A 17,801-nucleotide genomic window follows, 5' to 3' on the forward strand; every position below is an offset into this window, starting at 1 on the left:
TTAACTAGAAAAAAACAGAGTTCACAATTTCAAGAATCATGTCAGCTCTAGACTTTTTTTTTTCCTTACTCTGGGGCCAATAATAAAGAATATTATGTTCTAGAAAGATCAGTAAATTGTTTTCTTCCTGCTTGGAGTGAGGTTCAAAAATTAGTTTACCCTTGAATGTCTGAGAATTTACCAATTCTCAGTTTGGGGCTTATAAAATGTTAGAACGTTGTAAGGATGACTCCTTGTCTTCTCTTTCCGTGATGCAATTTAAAAAATTCGTAAGAATTGGCCTAATGAGAGAAGGCTGTACTGATGGAGGGATTCAGGTGCTTGATGAGTGGGGAAAAAAAATGCAGGGGCTCAGTGACATCTAGTGTGTCTATTGAGAGTCCCGTTGAGTACTTCCCAGAATGGGGATCACTGAAGAGGTTTGATTTTACTGTGGGTTTTGCTGTGTAGAGCTGTAGCGTCCCGGTAAGTTGTTTCTGGATATGTGGAGTCTTACTTGTAATTAGTTTTTCTGAGTTGCTTGGAGGGATTTCCATTAATTGTTCCGTTACTCTTTATTATTCCTGGAGGAGAGGTCACTGGATGCCGACAAGGAATGCCCTTAGTAGAAAATTAAGCGTATTAACTGTTTTCAGAAAGCCTGACTTAATGCTAATTATACTGCAGGTGTCACCAAAATTCAGGTGTATGATGTTAAATATTTCTTATAGCAGGTTAATTAATTCAGTTATCTAAGACTCTTATCAGGCAGCTGACTCTTCTCGTGGAAGAATCTGTGTTGCTGTGGTTAAGTGGAGGGTAACTGATAACATCTGCCTTGAGATTTTACCCAAGCAGAATAGCACTGCTTGTGTGTTATAGGGTGGTGTACTTGTCTGCTCAGGCAGCTGTAACAAAATACCACAGACTGGGCAACTGGGAGACTAGAATCTCCTAGTCTGTCATCTAGGAGACTAGAAGTCTAAGATGACGGTACAATCAGGGCTGGGTGACTGTTGAGACCTCTTCTTGGCTGGGAGATGGCCACCTTCTCCTTGGGTCCTCAGACGGCCCTTCCTCTGTGAGTGCGTGGAGAGGGAGAGGGCTCTTTGGTGTCTCTTCCTCTCTTTTTAAGGACGCCAGTTCCATCCCATTAAGACCCTGCATGTATGACCTGATGTAATCTTTATGACCTGCCTTCTAGGCCCTGCCTCCAAATGCAGTTATGTTAGGGCTTCAACATAATGAATTTGGTGGTGCTTGGTAGTGTGTGTATGTGTGTGTCAGCGTCACAATTCAGTCCGTAATATGTGGTACTCTGGGCACTCTTATTTGTTAAAATATCCTAAAATGCTTACAGAGTGACAACCTGGCAATCTTGAGAAGCAGGCAAGAGCCCTGGTCGGGCGGATTTTTTACAATGGGTCGTCAACCTTACTACCTGCTTTTCTGTCTTGTAATGTTTAATAGTCCTCTATTAGCCCTTAATACCAAATAGTCGTACTGGGGACTCTCTTCAGAGAATTACTGTCTGGTTAACTTGAACTATCAAAAGGCTTGCTGAAAGGCGGAAATTAATGAAACATAATTTGATTCACTTAGTCCTTTAAATTCCCTAAATTCTCTTCTTAGATGAAAATCGCTGGAAAGCTTAATGCTCTGGACCATATTCAGGGTCTTTGAAAAATCTTTTAGGTCTTAGTTGTATTTTAATGTTACGTTCTTGGAGGAACTTATAAGAAATGGCCATGTAAGATTTGTTACTGTTTCTAGAAGTTTGTTGAGGACATTGTTCACTGTATTATATAATGTCTCCTTGTTTTAAATGAATTTTTTTGAAGAGTTTAGTATTAAAGATTGCTTCCTTGGAGGAACTGGAATCTGGCTTTTTAAGAATGAGAATTACTGGCTAGGTTTCCCTTTTTGCATCTGCTGCTAGGAACCTCAAAGTTGAATTGGGGGCTCCATTTCATACATACTGCATTTGTCCATATGACCTGCATACCTGTTTTACGTTTATACGGCATTGTTCTACGTCTCTTTAACTAGTTCCTGTTTCTTGTTTCTATTGTCCAGATTCTTGTACTAACCGTCTCAGATCTTTTTTGGAAAGAAATGGAATAGAATTGAAATGAAACTTGAAAGTGATTATTGTTACCGATTATTTGCCATTAACTGCTGTTTGAAAGCTGTCATTCTTTGCCTTGGTGCTAACTCTCAGGTGACTTGAGAGAACACTTTGGAGTAAGAGCCTGAAAGGCTGTCCTGATCTGGCCCCCAGCCTCCTCCCTGACCTTGTCTCATATCACTTCCTCGCTTCTCTGAAGCCGTATTGGCTTCTTGGCCATTCCTCATTCCTTTAACAGGCCAACCATGTCCTCCCCCAGGATCTGTGCGTCTACTGCGGTCTCTGGAATCAGCGTTCCCAGGTAGTTAACGTCTGCTCACTCCCCCCTCCCAGTTTTCTAGAAAGCTCTGTTCAAATGCCATCTTTTTATTTTTTTGATTCAAAATTAAAAAATTATTTTTAATTGAAGGAAGATTGCTTTACAGTATTGTGTTCATTTCTGCTGTACATCACCATGAACCAGCCATGGGTATACATGTGTCCCCTCCCTCCCACCTCCCACCTCACCCCTCGAGGTTGTCACGAGCACCAGCTTTGGGCTCCCTGCGTCATACAGCATGTTCCCGCTGGCTGTCTAGTTTACACATGGTGATACATGTTTCCATGCTGCTGTCAACTTGTCTCACTCTCTCCTTCCCGCACTGTCAAGTCTGTTATTTTTATTTTTTTCCTAATTAAAAATTTTTTGTGTGTGTCCTCCTAGGTCTTCATTGCTGTGTGGGCTTTCCTCTAGTTGTGAAGAAGGGACCACTCTCTAGTTGCAGTGTGGAGGCTTCCCATTGCGGTGGCGTCTCTTGCTGCTGAGCATGGACTCGGGGGTGCCAGGGCTTCGGGATTTGGGGCTGCCGGGCTCTAGAGCACAGGCGCAGTTGTTGTGGTGCACAGGCTTAGCTGCTCTGTGGCATCTTCCTGGACCAGGGGTCGAACCTGCGTCATCTGCGTTAGCAGGTGGATTCCTCACCACCGAGCTACCCGGGAAGCCCCTCAAATGCCCTCTTGATCTGAGAGCCCATTCCGGCCTCCTTGTGTCAGGGTCTCCGTTATGCCCTGCCTTCACTTTTCCATAGCTCCTCCCATGCTCTCCCGGCCTCCGTGGGTTGCCTGCTTTCCCCCACTAGACCAGACTGTGAGCTTCATGAGGGAGGGACTGGTTTTATTCACAGCTCTATCTCTAGCCACTTAACAGCCTTGCCTGCTAAGTTGTGGGTGTGTCAGAGGTGTTTGTTCAGTGACTGAATGGACTAAACAGGGTCAAGGTAACTCTTGTGGGCCCTTTCCTCTAGATTTCTGAACAGGCATTTCTTTGTTTGAGATAATCTAGCTGCAGTTGTTTCTTAAGGCAGGAAACAACCCTCCATGACCCGGTCAGATCCTGCATTTTGCTGCTACTCATTATTTAGCTTTGTCTAAGCACTTAATGTGCCAGGCACCATAAGAATACAGAGAAAAGGTCTGATCTCAGTTCATAAATATCCTCAGGCATTTTCTAGTGGGGGAAGCTTTAGGGGGTTGGGGCTAACAGTGTTGTGATTCACAAATGATTTATTTCATTGCTAATAATGTTTCCACCCACGCATTGAGGGCACTTTATATTTTACAAAGTGCATTCACACGCTTCTCCAATCCTCATGATAATGTGGTGGGGCAGGTTCTCTTATGATCCTGTCTGTTTGACAAGGAAAGAAACAGGCCCAAACATGTTAAGTGACTTGCCCAAGGTCAAAGAGCTTGAAAGTTTCGCAAGATGCCTCATGTTTGACATTTGGTCAGTGTGGTAAGGCACTTCTGCTGTATTCCTGATGGTAGAATTCTAGATTTTTTTTGCACCCTCTTATTCTGTCTTTGACAGGAAGTTATCGTTTCTCTTGAGTGATGGGTTACCTTTGGGTGACTAACCCTATTTTCATAGACACGCTTTTTAAAATATTTGATCTTTCCTTTGTCTTTTTTAAGAGTAATATCGACTTTTGTGTACTTTCTCTTGTCTGGGCACCATTACTCTATTAAGTCCAAAGTGAAAACAAAATTGCTCCATTGAAAGAGCCAGTTATGGTGACTAGTTATTTTCCTTTCAAAACACTTGACTGGCTACCCTGAAATACAGAAGCTGGTATCAAGCTTGGGTTTAGATCTGCAGTTATTTACCCTGGGTTTTTATGCTTGTTTATAGGGCTTGCTTGGAGCTGATGGCTATGAATTCACTAGAATCATTTAATGTACATATTTCTTGTAGCTTAGTGTAGGTACCATGGTCCTTGAGGTCCACTGGGGAAATAAATTCCTTCCTGGGATTAATTAATAAATTCTTTCTTGGGATTAATGAGTCACAGCCAGTGATATAATTCATCATGCAAATGCCAGAGCTGTCTTAATGACAAATTCTTAGTGATCCAGAAATGTGTGTGTCCAGTTTAACTGAAATCTATGCTTTTATGCCCCTCCATGGACTGGATAGCCCATTGGGTCACAAAGAGTTGGACATGACTGAGCGACTCTCATGAACTTAGCAATAGTTTGTAAAGCATAATGACTTTGAGATAGGAATGGAAAAAGTTCTGAAGAATGATTCTTGAAAGCGTCTTGGGATGGCAGCTTCAAGTAGTTTCTCCTCTGTTCCATGGCTTCTTTTAGGTCATGCTTTTTAAACCTTCTGTTCACATTCAAGACTGTTACTGTTAAAACTAAAAAAGCTGCCGCGTGCCCTCCTGACATCTCTTGGCTGTCCGCCCCTCTCTCCACATGTGGACTGTAGCTCGATTAGGGTGCAGTCCTGCAGCCCAGTGGCTGAAGCCAGGAAAGGTAGGTTTCATAACATGTGTAGTGGAAAGGCCATGGATTTTGACGTTATTCTCCGCTTTCATTTCTGATGTTAGCTGTGTACATTTGTGCAAGCTGCTTTACCTCTCTGTTCCCTTGATTCCTGACTTGTAAAAAGGTGATGATACTGTCTCGCAGGACCATTTTGAGTGTTACCTTAAACTGTGTGTATAAAATAACCACTTCATGGTTTGTATAATCGATAATCAGTAGCTTATATTCTGTGCCACACTTTGATCTTCGTTACCCAAAATGGTGGGACCCAGGAAGTCATGTAAATCTGTGCATTTAGTTTTCACATCTCCTAAGCAGAGGAAGAGTGAAAGCTGGATTGTCAGCAGTTACTGTCAAAAGGATCTTGGATCATTTTTGGACTCAGTATTTACAAAAATGCTATGTAGTTTTAGGTTACATTGTTAGAAATAGAGTGCTCTAATTTATGGGCTATAAAACCCCTTTATGTTTGGATGGTCACGCTATACTAGGAGTGTGTTGTGTCAGTCGTGAGTACCACATCTTGAGGGGTAGGGTAGCGGAACCTTCTAAGGACCAGACTATCCAGGTTTGAGGCCTGGCTCTGAAACTTAAAAGTTCTGTGCCTCAAACGCACAACTCTGACTCCTCATATGTAAAAAGAGAACAATGGCGCCTCCTTCACAGGTTGTTGTCTGAAATAAGTTAGTATATATAAACCACAGAGAGTAACGCAGGAAGTCCTATGTGTGAGTGTCACTCGCTTTCGAGGGGACTTCAGAAGAAATTAAGAAGGCTGGTGGGCTTCCATGCTGTGGAAGAAATGGATGAAGAAACTGGAGCTGTTGAACGTGAGAAAGTATTAAAGAGTCCTTTACTGTTTCAAGAGAGACTTCATGAAAGAGGGAATAGACTTAAGTTACTGAAAAAGGCAGAACTAGGATCAGTGGGTAAAGAATCGTCTGTCCCTGAGTTGGGAAGGTCCCCTGAAGAAGGATGGAGAAGGCAATGGCACCCCACTCCAGTACTCTTGCCTGGCAAATCCCATGGACAGAGGAGCCTGGTGGGCTGCAGTCCATGGAGTCTCGAAGAGTCAGACACGGCTGAGTGACTTCACTTTCACTTTCCACTTTCATGTGTTGGAGAAGGAAATGGCAACCCACTCCAGTGTTCTTGCCTGGAGAATCCCAGGGACGGGGGAGCCTGGTGGGCTGCCGTCTGTGGGGTCACACAGAGTCGGATGCGACTGAAGCGACTTAGCAGCAGCAGCCTGAAGAAGGAAATGGCAACCCCTTCCAGTATTTTTTCCTGGAGAATCCCATGGATAGGGGAGCCTGGCGGGCTACAGTCCATGGGGTCACAGACTCCAGCGCGACTGCGCGAATAACACTTTCACTTTTTCCCCCTCAGCATCAATGGGTAGAAATTACGAAGGGGAGGATTTTGTTTTAATGAAAGACCTTGTAAGAAGTAGAACAGTTCAGAATTGTGGGGAGTGGGTTTGTGAGCGAGTGATCTTTTCTTTACCCAGAGGCTTAGCAGGCCAAGGAGAGGTTCCTGACCTGGCTGGCAGGGTGAGCTCAATCACAAGCCTTCTCTTCCATCCTGCTCTCAGTTCAGGTCAAGTGACCCACTTACAGTAGGATAATCCCACACTGAAATTCTCTGGGTTTCAGTAGCATATGTGGGGACTCTCTCCCTAGAATTAGTCTGCTCTTATGGTCTATCATTCACTCATTTTGCAGATATTTATTGTGTGTGGTGCTGTCTTTCTGGCCTCATTTTGTTGAAAACAGGTTGGAAAGGAGTCTTTGTTGATGGTCAACTATTGCTCAACACCATGCAGTCCCTGGAGGAACCCAATCAGATTTCATTTTTGTTGAGGGACAGTTCTGCTTGGGAAGGTTATGTTTCTGAGATTCTTGCGAGCGAAGTGTGGGTGCCCTTTGTTTTAACAGACTCTTAAGGATGTTTGTTTGACCTGTTGAGAAGGTACAGAAAATCTTCCCTCCAGAGCAAATGGCAGGCATGTTTACTGTTTAGTGTAAAAACTTCAGTTTTCAAAGCTCAGAGTCCTGTTCAGCAACTCAGCAGGCATCCATCTGGGCCCATCTTCCCACTGCCCGTGGAACTTGGGGGCAAGGAGTCTGTTACAAACATGCTGATGCTCTTGCTACTTGCTGTGCTATGACTAATGAAGTCCCTGGCTTCTGACCCACCCAGGAGTTTTGTGACTTCTCCCGGCATCCACGAAACTGTGGCAGGCTAACTTGTTAGCTTCTAAGTAGAATAAAGTCTCCGACTCTTCACAGTTTTTGACATTAAGGAGGAGTAAAGTGAAAGGGAGGTCAGACCTCATTCCTAGTGCCTAATGATCCAGTATTTGGGGGTGAGGAAATCTGAACCTTTGTCTCTAAAGGATGCCCTTTCTATGACATTGGAAAACTGCTACTGCCTTTACTGCAGTTACTACTATCACTACAACAATGGCAGCCACCAGCCTTTTTTATGGAGTGCTAGCGATATGCCAGGCCTTGTTTAATTTCATCCAGTTCTCACCCGCAACCCTATAAGGAAGGTATACTTACTATCTCCATTTTATAGGTGGGCAAAAGGAGATACTGTGACCGAGGTCACGTGGGCAGCAGCGGTGGATTCCAACCCAAACAGTTTGATTGCAGAGTAGCCCACAAATCTGTAAGAGATAGGAGTGTAACCTGGAAACAGACTGATGTGGGTTTTGAATTCCTGTACTCTGCCTTAGGCTTCCCAGGTGGCACAGCGGTGAAGAATCCACTTGCTACTGGAGGAGAGGCAAGAGGCTCGGGTGTGATCCCCGGGGCGGGAAGATGCCCTGGAGTAGAAAATGCAACCCACTCCCGTATTCTTACCTGGGAAATTCCATGGACAGAGGAGTCTGGTGGGCTACAGTCCATGGGGTTGCAAAGAGTTGGACACAAGTGAGCCAGTGAGCATACATGCACACGCTAGCCCTTACCCTCATTGTGTGAGATGGGGCAAATTTACCGTGTTAAATCTCAGCTATGGCATCTGTGAAAAGGGAGAGGAAGTATGTTAACAGGACCCAGTCCAGTGGGTGGTTCTGTGGATGGAACATAGTTTCTATAAAATGCTCAGCCTCTCTAGATATTAGTGGCTATTATTATTGCTGCCTTCCTTTTCTCTAACTAAAAAACAAAACACTTTAAGGACTTCTGTGGTGGTCCAGTGGTTAAGACTCTGCACTTCCGATCCAGGCGGTGTGGGTTCAGTGCCTGGTTGGGGAAGTGAGATTCCAAATGCTTCCAGATAAAAGAACATAAAACAGAAGCAGTATTGTAACATTCAATAAAGACTTAAAAAATGCTGCACATACAGAAACCCCAAAGCACAAACAAAATTTGAATGGTTTTGTCCTCTCAGAGTGCTCTTATGCAAGAAATTTTTGACTAAAGGTAAATGTCATTCAGCCCAGTTTACATCTAGAGGATGAATTTTGGATGTGGAGGCAAAACATGGCAGAGGGTGTTTCCTTTTACAGATATTTTTTCTGAAAATGAACATAGGAACCGAAACCCGCTTAGAGACCCAGTTTGCTCTCATCTTCATTTCAGTAACCCTTTCGGTTTTCTGAATCGTCCCTGATGTGTGGTGATGTGTTACAGTGATAGCTGATGCCCAAGAAGATGGTCTCTCAGCCCCAACATTTTTCCTTGGTGGTAGTTGTACTAGTAAATGTGAACGATGTCAAATGCTTGGCATGTTTCCTTCTGCAGATGGTGGGGAGGAAATCCTGCAAAGCCTCATAAAGATGGCAAACTGACTGAGTGTAGCTTTGAAAAAAATCTGTGGTGGTTTGCTGCGAAAAGGGGGAACTAATAGTTAAATATCTAGGAACTCTTCCCTTTGGGACAGTTGATAAATTGAAGGCATTTTCTGATTGTGCTTTACTCGAGATTAACAGCCTGGAAGATTTCAGATTTAAAGAGCAAAGTTATGTATCATACAAACAGCATGATGACATGCTCAGCCACCCTATACCCAAATATTGCAAGTAGTATTGGTTGCTCTAGCTTTGAAACCAAGACTCCCCCCAACCCCAAGGTCTCTACTCTGATGTACTTAATTAGCTAAATGCTTCTGTGCTGTTTTCTTCCTGGAAGTAAGCTTCGAGGTAGTCTGGTGTCGGCTTACCAATTGGCAGAGAAGGACACAGGATCTGGCGTGGTAACGGCCTTCCTTCACGTCTTGGGGTTCCCAGTGTGTTGCCTTGGGCGTATCCTGTACCACTACCCATCCAAGCGTCACCTTTCCCTTCATTCCATTTCTGTCCCTCCTGTCCCCCATTTCATGCTGGACATCGTCTCTTGACATCCCTTAACACATTTACAAAATTCTTTCTAGAGGTTAGATTAGTATCAGACTGGCCTGCTGAATCTCCCTCCAAGTTGGAAGATAACGTTTTATATATTGTGTGACTCATGAATTAAGATCTTTTGCTCTAAATGACAGTTTGGAAAAGACCGTTTTACAGTAGTTTGCTTACAAAAATCTGGAAGGGAATATGTGATTGATTTGCTGACAGACCATCTCCGAAAGCAGTTCTAATGATGGATTTTATAATTGATTGCATCCATCACAGAGAGCCTAAACTACCCCCTCCCTAAATTAAAAAAAGATAAATGAAATAAAGTATGCTGAATGTATAAGCTGACAAATCTGAGGGAATTTAATGGAGCAAAATTACGGCAGCCAACAGATAAGAGAAAAAGGTTTCTTTGTCACTGATTATAACACTAAATTAAAAAAAAATTACTGAAGAAGGATAATAGAGGAAACAAAGCTCTGTGGCCCATGTATCAAACTAAGTTATTGAAAGATTTTAATAAGTGTATCTATCTCATTCACTGCTTATTGTTGATTCATATCAATCTTGTTAGTGCTGTTGGAAGAACAGTAAATGCAGAGACTGTCTGGTAGTATAGCTGATATTATTGCTGTTGTAATGGATTTTTAGAATTACCATGACCTTATTTCTGGGTCGCTGGGGGCTCTGTACCAAATTCAGGTCATTTGAATGAACTGTTTGGAAGGCAGTTCCTCAGTGTAGAAGCAGTTTTATAGTAAGTATGCTTTTGGCTCTGTTATAAAAGACCAAGTGAAAGTGACATCAACAATGGATATTTACTATCTCCCTCGCAAGGAGTCCTGGGATAAGGCTGCTGTGGCTCAGCCGCTTTAGTGGCCCGATGATTTGATGGCAGTAGCGTGGTGTTTCTCTTGGCTTTTCCTCCCAGGATTATCACATGGCTAATGTATGATTATCTGAGCTTTGTGTAACGATACCCAGTGTTGGGAAGAGGAACTTGCTTCCTGTTAATCTTCTTAGAAGGAAACTACTCCTAGAAGTCCTTAGGTCTCATTGGTCAGACTTGTCACTGATAAGGGACGTGCACGTAGTAGGATTCATTCAAACAAATCGAGATGTGGCCCAGGCTCTTAGAGAGTTCATGCCGCCTGTTTCCTGATCATGCCCAGGGGAAAAGTGAAGGGGAAGATTCCTTATCTAGAAAACATGTAAATCCACCTACTAGGCTACTGGAGAAGGCAATGGCACCCCCTCCAGTACTCTTGCCTGGAGAACCCATGGATGGAGGAGCCTGGTGGGCTGCAATCCATGGGGTCGCTAAGAGTCGGACACGACTAAACGACTTCACTTTCACTTTTCACTTTCATGCATTGGAGAAGGAAATGGCAACCCACTCCAGTGTTCTTGCCTGGAGAATGCCAGGGACGGGGGAGCCTGGTGGGCTGCCGTCTATGGGGTCGCACAGAGTCAGACATGACTGAAGTGACTTAGCAGCAGCAGCGGCATGCTAGAATCTACTATGCAAATGTTTCTTATTTTCCCTTAGTAACTTGTTTCATTTCCTAGATGCATGTGCTCTCACTGACTTAACTCCACTTGTTTCTACTTTCAGCTTTTAAGTTTGACTCAGCCTGATACTTTCTGTCTTAAACAGGACCCTGTCTACCAGCGATGACGTTGAAGACAGAGAAAACGAGAAGGGGCGCCTCGAAGAAGCCTATGAGAGGTGTGACCGTGACCTGGATGAACTCATTGTACAGCACTATACAGAACTGACGACGGCTATCCGCACGTACCAGAGCATCACGGAGCGCATCACCAGCTCCCGAAACAAAATAAAGCAGGTAAGGCTCCATCCCTCTGATAGCCAGGACTATTGCATCTTCCATCGGTCCAGGTGTTGTAACTGGGGGAGGTTCCCTGGTGGTGTTAATGACCTTAACGAGTGATTCAGGTTTTTTTTTTTTTTTTTTTTTAGCTTAGGCTGCAGAGGATCACAGAGGGCAGCTGGCCTTGCTTCTTTTCTCCCCTAAATCTGACCCTTGGCTTCTGCCACGATTTTTGAGGAAGCCTGAAAGGGGAGCTGTTCTAAGACACTAGGGCCTTTTACTGTTAGAGGCTCTCGTTTTAATGTATCAGATATAGTCACACATTGTGTGTATTGCTGTAGCAGTTGAAAAGTAAAAAAAAAAATTTGGTTTTGAGTGTGTTGCCCCATTTGAAGTTGGTTGTGATTTTCTCCACAGTCATTGTACCGTGTTGGTAGTTTTTGAGAAAATCTAACTCACAAATTATTTAAATATATAATAAAGTATTTATGAATACTGAAACTCCTGAATATTTTTCAGTAGTGACAAGCATGTATTTTCATTTTGTAATTGTCTTCCATATTTTGGAGCTGGTTTTCTTTCACTTTTTCTTTTTCACTTCTCTCTTCCTCTCCTTCCTTCTTTCCTCTCTCCATCCTTCCCTACTCTCCATCTGCCCCCACCTTCCTTTCTTCTGTGAATGGTCTTTGAAAAACTTTTGGTTCCCAGGTATCACATCTTTACTTCCTAAAGAATAAAGTGGGTTCATAAGGAGTATTTTTATATTTGGCCAAAGGATGAATTAATCAAATACAGGTGGTGTACTGTCTCATCACAGTTACGTGGTTCTTGGCTATGTATTTCAAGGGTCACTTCTTTAATACCTTGTATGACAGCTCTCTGATAAATAACAATTGCTACCACTTACTGAGTACTGATTCTTTTCCCCGTAGAATTATGTCTGTTCCTCAGTCCTCAAATTTAGGGTCTGAACTCTGGTCTTCTTGCTCTGAGGTCCTTGAATTCTGGTTTTCAGACACCTTTTAAGCAGTACCCTTCCCCGCTCCCCCCACCCCCCCAGCTCTATGTAAATGAGATTTTGCAGAATCTCAGCATCCCAGTCGCCTCTTGTTGGGTATTGGGGTGAGAGACGCAGAGCCTGATGCTGGGTCCCATCCTTAGCACTCAGCTGCTGACTCCCAAGCACCTCTGTGGCCAGAGGGCTGCATGAACCATGTGAAGATTAGCACTGCCCTGTGCTATTTTATTGGTTCGAGAATTCTCTGGATGTACCTGCCCAGGATGGCTGTGCTTCCGATCTTCTCACATGTTTTCTTTCCTGCCTTCTAGACCTTATATTATAATGTGTAAGCAGGTATCAAAATGATTCTTTTCAGAATGCTGTTATATATATGAGTTTCAGCCTTGGGTCCAGTTCCCCAATCAGTAGGCTCTTAACCTTTTTTGCAGCAATATGCTGACCTCTCTACATTTTAAAATTAACTGGGCATTTTCAGAAGGAATACTGTAATTCTTAGCTTTGACAAGTGGCGAGTTCATCCCATGGATTTGTCTGTGCAACTAGGTAAAGCTATAGATCAGTCGCCCTAGATTTAAAGCGAACTGTAGTCCATTTTGACCCAGTATACTGAGCTCAGGAGGGGTCAGAGAGTGAATGTATAGAGCTGCTGACCTGCCGGCTTTGCCTCCGGTAATCACAGGAAGGGTGCAAGACCTCCTGGTGTCTGTGCTTTCCGGTTCGTCTGCTTGCCTGGAGGGACTGTGTCCTGGTGTGTGTGCTTTCTGGTTCGTCTGCTTGCCTGGAGGGACTTTGTCCTGATCACCGGTGAGGCACTGCAGCGGTTTCTGCCTTGCCTTCTGTCGCTCTGAGTTGATAGCATCTCTGCCCAAACAAAGAGTGTTTGCTGATACCGAGAAAGAGAGGCTCAGTTTGATGATTTCACACTTGTTTTAGTAGCCACAGTCTCTTTTATCATCCTCATAAAATTTTAAGTAGGCTGGAGTTTAGAGCAAAAGGAAAAAACAAGAAAAAAATTTTGTGTTTATTGTATTAGATAGTTGTCAAGTAAATGTCGCATGACTCTGTGTTATGAATTAGCTTCAATGTGGGCGAGAGAAAAAGGACTAAAAATCTCTATTCAAGAAAGCCTATAATGATACATGGGAGAAGAAAAATTTTGGGGAAAAATGAAAGGGAATTTGTTTTCATTGTATAATTGGACAATTTTGTACTGCGAAAGTCCATTCCTTATCACCAAGGAAACACTGATGTTTCCTCATTAATCTTTGCCTATCAATTTTGGCTTTTAATTGCACTTTAGATTATGTACAAAATAAAGGTATGTATATTTCTAAAGTAGAAATGGGGATGATTCAGTTCTCATTGGATTATATTATTTCAGAGCCAAGCAACATGTTGAGAACGTGTGAGTATGAGTTGAAATTTTCTTTCTGTTCTCTGCCAAAAGAATGGGATGAAGATTCACTTAGTAAATATTTGTTGAGTGCCAGCTATGTGCTGGTGGTGTTTTAGATACTGAAATCTGTTTTAGATTTCCATATAATGGACAATGTCAGTCTCTGTACAGTCATGGACCTTACATGCTAGTGGGAAGACACAGGAAATCAGATGCTATTTAGCAGCATTGATTTAGTCTCTGTATATTAAGTATCTGGTTTGTGCTGAGCATTGCTCTGGGTCCTGGGATATAGAAGTGAGTAAAACAGACAAAAATTCCTGTCCTCATGGCGTTTACCTTCTAGTCAAGGGAGGCACGCTATAAATGAGTAAGGAAGAAGGTATAGCAGATGGTAAAGAAGTGCTGTGCTTAAAAAGAAAAAGAACAGGGCATTGCTCTTTTGAATAGAATGGTCAGGGAGGGTTTCACTGAGGTTATATTCAAGCCAGCACTGGCAGAAGGTGAGGGAGAGCCCGGAAAAGGATCACCAGGAAGAGGGGACATCAGGTACAGAAAGATCCTGAAGCAAGAACATGATTGAAATTCGGGGGAGCAGCAAGATTGGAACTGGAGTACAGTGGAAAGGAGACGGGGGAGTGGGATGGAGAGGAGAGAGCTGGAGGTTGGGGTGTCTCGGAGTAGGTCAGGTCACGTGAGGTCTTGATCATTCATTGTAAAGGTTTGCATATGAACTCTTGAGTGTGATGGGGAATCATTTTAAGGTTTTGAGCATAAGAATGGCAGGCTGTGTCTAACATTGTAAAAGGGCCACTCTAGCTGCCCTGAGAATAGATTTTACTGGGGGCCAGGGAAGATGAAGATGTCCACATTCATGCTTTGTTACCTTTTAAAGCTTGAGAACATGGAACCGTTTACACTGTTTACAACTTGGTATTTCACATATGGATTTGTGTTGGTAGAATCTCTGTCCTTGAGGATATATGAGTTGATAGATGGATTTGATTCTTTCCAGATGCCCCAAACTTCTTTATATCAGTCAAGCCCATTTGGAGTTTTTTCAGGATTAAAAGTATAAATGAAATGCCATGTATGATCAGATCAATTATGTGGATACGTAAAATAGTTGGGCTAACTTCTTACCATTGAATATATTATTATTGAGTACAAATGAGATGTTACTACACAAGAAAGCTTCAGAATCTATCGGATCCTACCAGTGTCTCTCATAATGACTGTTAGAGCAACACCAAGAATAGATGAATATGAATGGATATGAGTTGGGGACTTGGGCTATATGGGTAGTGATTGTTGGTAGTAGTTGAATTTGAGTGTTTCTCTCATCCTGTACTAAGTAGATGAGATGACACCAAATTTCTTTAAAGATGCTAAGTACTCATCTAATGCTTATGGAAGCAGGCAGGCTAAAGCTGGGAAAGATTGAAGGCGGGAAGAGAAGGGGACAACAGGATGAGATGGTTGGATGGCATCACTGACTCAATGGACATGAGTTTGAGTAAACTCTGGGAGTTGGTGATGGACAGGGAGGCCTGGCATGCTGCAGTCCATGGGGTCGCAGAGTCGGACGTGACTGAACTGACTGAGGCTGAAGGGAAAACACAGAAAATTGCCTCTGTTGTGATGTGTGCACAAACTCTTTACATTTTGCCCCAATTTTGGCTATTCTGTTGGTGATGGACCAAGCTGTTAAATCCTTTTTCTTGCCTATAATTGGAAATAACCATATGTGAATATTAAAGTGAAGTTGTTAGGGCTTAATCACTGAGTAATGTAACATTCATTATTTAACGTTTAAATAAAATAATTTTGTGACTTTTTACATGAAAGTATACATTGAATGGTGGAATTAGAGCAAAAAATAACCTTGGTTAATATAAAAAAGAAAGTCACAGGAGAATAAGATGATTTTGGTGGGAAGTTATTTTAAGCCCAGATATAAGATAGAAAACTCTAGCTGCTCTGAGAAAGGGAAAAAAATCTAGAAGTGGACACGGTACACTGTGGGCAAGAATGAGATAGCATCATTGAAAATCTAGGCAGTAGTCTGGGTCATGAATGTGGTCACAGGAACTACAAGGGAACCTTTTCATTAAGTTTAACTGTATCTCTATTTGTGTTCTGTATCCAGACTCAGCAACTCAAAAAGATGGTGTTGCCTTTAGAAAGGGTTGAGTGGAGCCTCTCAGAATTTAAGTCCTTAAATTGGAAGCTGAAAAACTAAGGGGCAAAAAGCAAGGAAAGTAAGTTTGAGTGTAATTTTAAAAAGATCTTTAGTTCCAAAGGGCTTTTAAGCAGAGCAGTAAGTAGTGTTTCTGAAGCTCATTCTTTTGAGATAGTGCCTATAAGACTGTGGAAAAAGTGGGTTGGACACAAGGAGGATTCCCATAAAAACGCTTGTATATACGTTTGTTTTTACTACAAAAAGGAGAAAATATGATACTTTTAGAAATAAGAATAGTGTTGATTGCTAGATTTCCATTTACCGTCCCTTGTTTATAGGGAATTTTGCCGGGTATGTCTGGTCTACAGTATCAGTGAGGTGCTTGCACATTTGTTGGACTTTATTACAGATAATGCAGTGCATACTCAAAGGCCTTCCCCTCCTCGCCTTATCGTATACTTAATCCAAGTTCAATGCTTTTCTGGTTTTAAGACTTTAAAGTTAAGGCCCTCCCCACCTCCCCCGTGCCTCCATCAGCATCCTCCTCTATCAGATGCTCCCACTGTGTTGTTCAGAGGCCCTGGTTTGTTTCCTCCTCTCTTGATCTTTCCCAAGGCAGGGCTGCAAAATCTTGATATATATATATATATATATATATATTTTTTTTTTTTTTTTCCTGCTTTCTGTATCTCACATATCTATTCACAATGACCTGTTGGGCCCTGTGTTCTTTATTGTCTCTTTTTCTAATAGTCTCTAATTAAGTGAGTTAGTTTTTACCACTTATTGAAGCTGAAATTCCTTCTATTTCTGAACAGGTGATTTGGAGCAACTATAAACTTACTAAAATTCTAAGGAAGCAGAGGAAACTTGTATTTGAGGAAGGGTTTCTTTACTTGGGTTTTGATGTCACGATTTCAAAAGCTTGACACTTCATGGATTTATTTAAGGAAGAAACAGAGTAACAGAATTTTTGAATCTTGGCTATCTTGATAAATCAGAATGGAATTAAAATGCTGTCACCGCATTTCTAAAAGAACAGGCATTTGAGAAATAAAGGTTTAGGTGGAATATGGTATCTTTCTTACATTTAAAAGATGCCATTCTTCCCATTTTTCACTGATGATCTCCCCTCCCTGTTTCAAAAATTTTATATATTGAGCTAGAGTTTGGATACAATAAAGTGCATTATTTTTAGAGTACAGTTCAATGAGTTTTGCCAAACGTATATATCCTTGAATGTGTTTCCATTGTCTCAGAGGGTTCTCTTCTGCTTCTTTACAGGCAATAACCGCCCCCGCACCCCATCCTGCTTCAAACAAATACTGATTTGAAATCTATTCACATATATTTTTGTTTCTTCTGGAAGTATACACTCTTGCATCTGGCTTCCTTTGCTCATCCTTAGTGTTGAAATTCATGTTTCTTCCCTTTTATTGCTAACGGGTATTCCCTCCATCACCTCAAGTTTTAAAAGAACATTTCTTTATAACTGACTTTCTGATCAAAAAGCTGAAGCCTCAGGGCAATTTAGTTTTAAAAGTTCTTGTAGCTGCTTATGTCTACATCTTTGGTTAAATTCAATTTAGGGAATCATTTTGGGGATGTTCATTTTCCACACAGCCTGATGCCGTCTCTCCTACCCCCAAACCCACCCACACATTCTATCTTCCTTTTTATTTTTCCTCCACTTAATAAGCAAAAATGAGGAGTGAGCGGATTACACTGTATGTATCCTGTATGAAATGCCGTAATGGTCTTTTTCAATCGGAAGGAGGTTTGCCAAGTTTTACTGACACACTGTAAGTTTATCCCTCACTCTCTTGATCAAGAGCCTAGTTGAGTGCTGTATGACATAAAATATATTTTTAACTGTTGTCATAGTAACCATTACGGAGGAAAAAGCTGAGAAGTATAGAACCAAGGTGATATGAGTAGAATATCGGAAATTAGATTTTGATAGATTTCAACTAAGATTTAAAATAGAATGGATTTAATAGCTAGAGTTCTTAACCCAGGGACCAAGAACTCCTAGAGGGATCTAGGAATGCCCTTGAGGAATGTGTTTTTAACAGTCAAATAAAATCACAAATGCTGACTAAAAACC

The 17,801-nt window shown here is 42.1% G+C and overlaps 1 protein-coding gene across 1 annotated transcript in view; it reads left to right on the top strand.

Annotated features, from left to right (window-relative positions):
• Positions 1-17,801, top strand: part of EXOC4 (exocyst complex component 4) — an 816,431-nt gene that overhangs the window by 10,621 nt on the left and 788,009 nt on the right. The window contains exon 2 of the mRNA XM_068972655.1: positions 10,921-11,110. Within this exon, the coding sequence (XP_068828756.1) occupies positions 10,921-11,110 (190 nt within the window). The remainder of the gene's footprint in view (positions 1-10,920; positions 11,111-17,801) is intronic.

Source organism: Capricornis sumatraensis, chromosome 5 (genome assembly GCF_032405125.1).
Source record: "Capricornis sumatraensis isolate serow.1 chromosome 5, serow.2, whole genome shotgun sequence".
In the NCBI taxonomy this organism is placed as follows: Eukaryota; Metazoa; Chordata; class Mammalia; order Artiodactyla; family Bovidae; genus Capricornis; species Capricornis sumatraensis.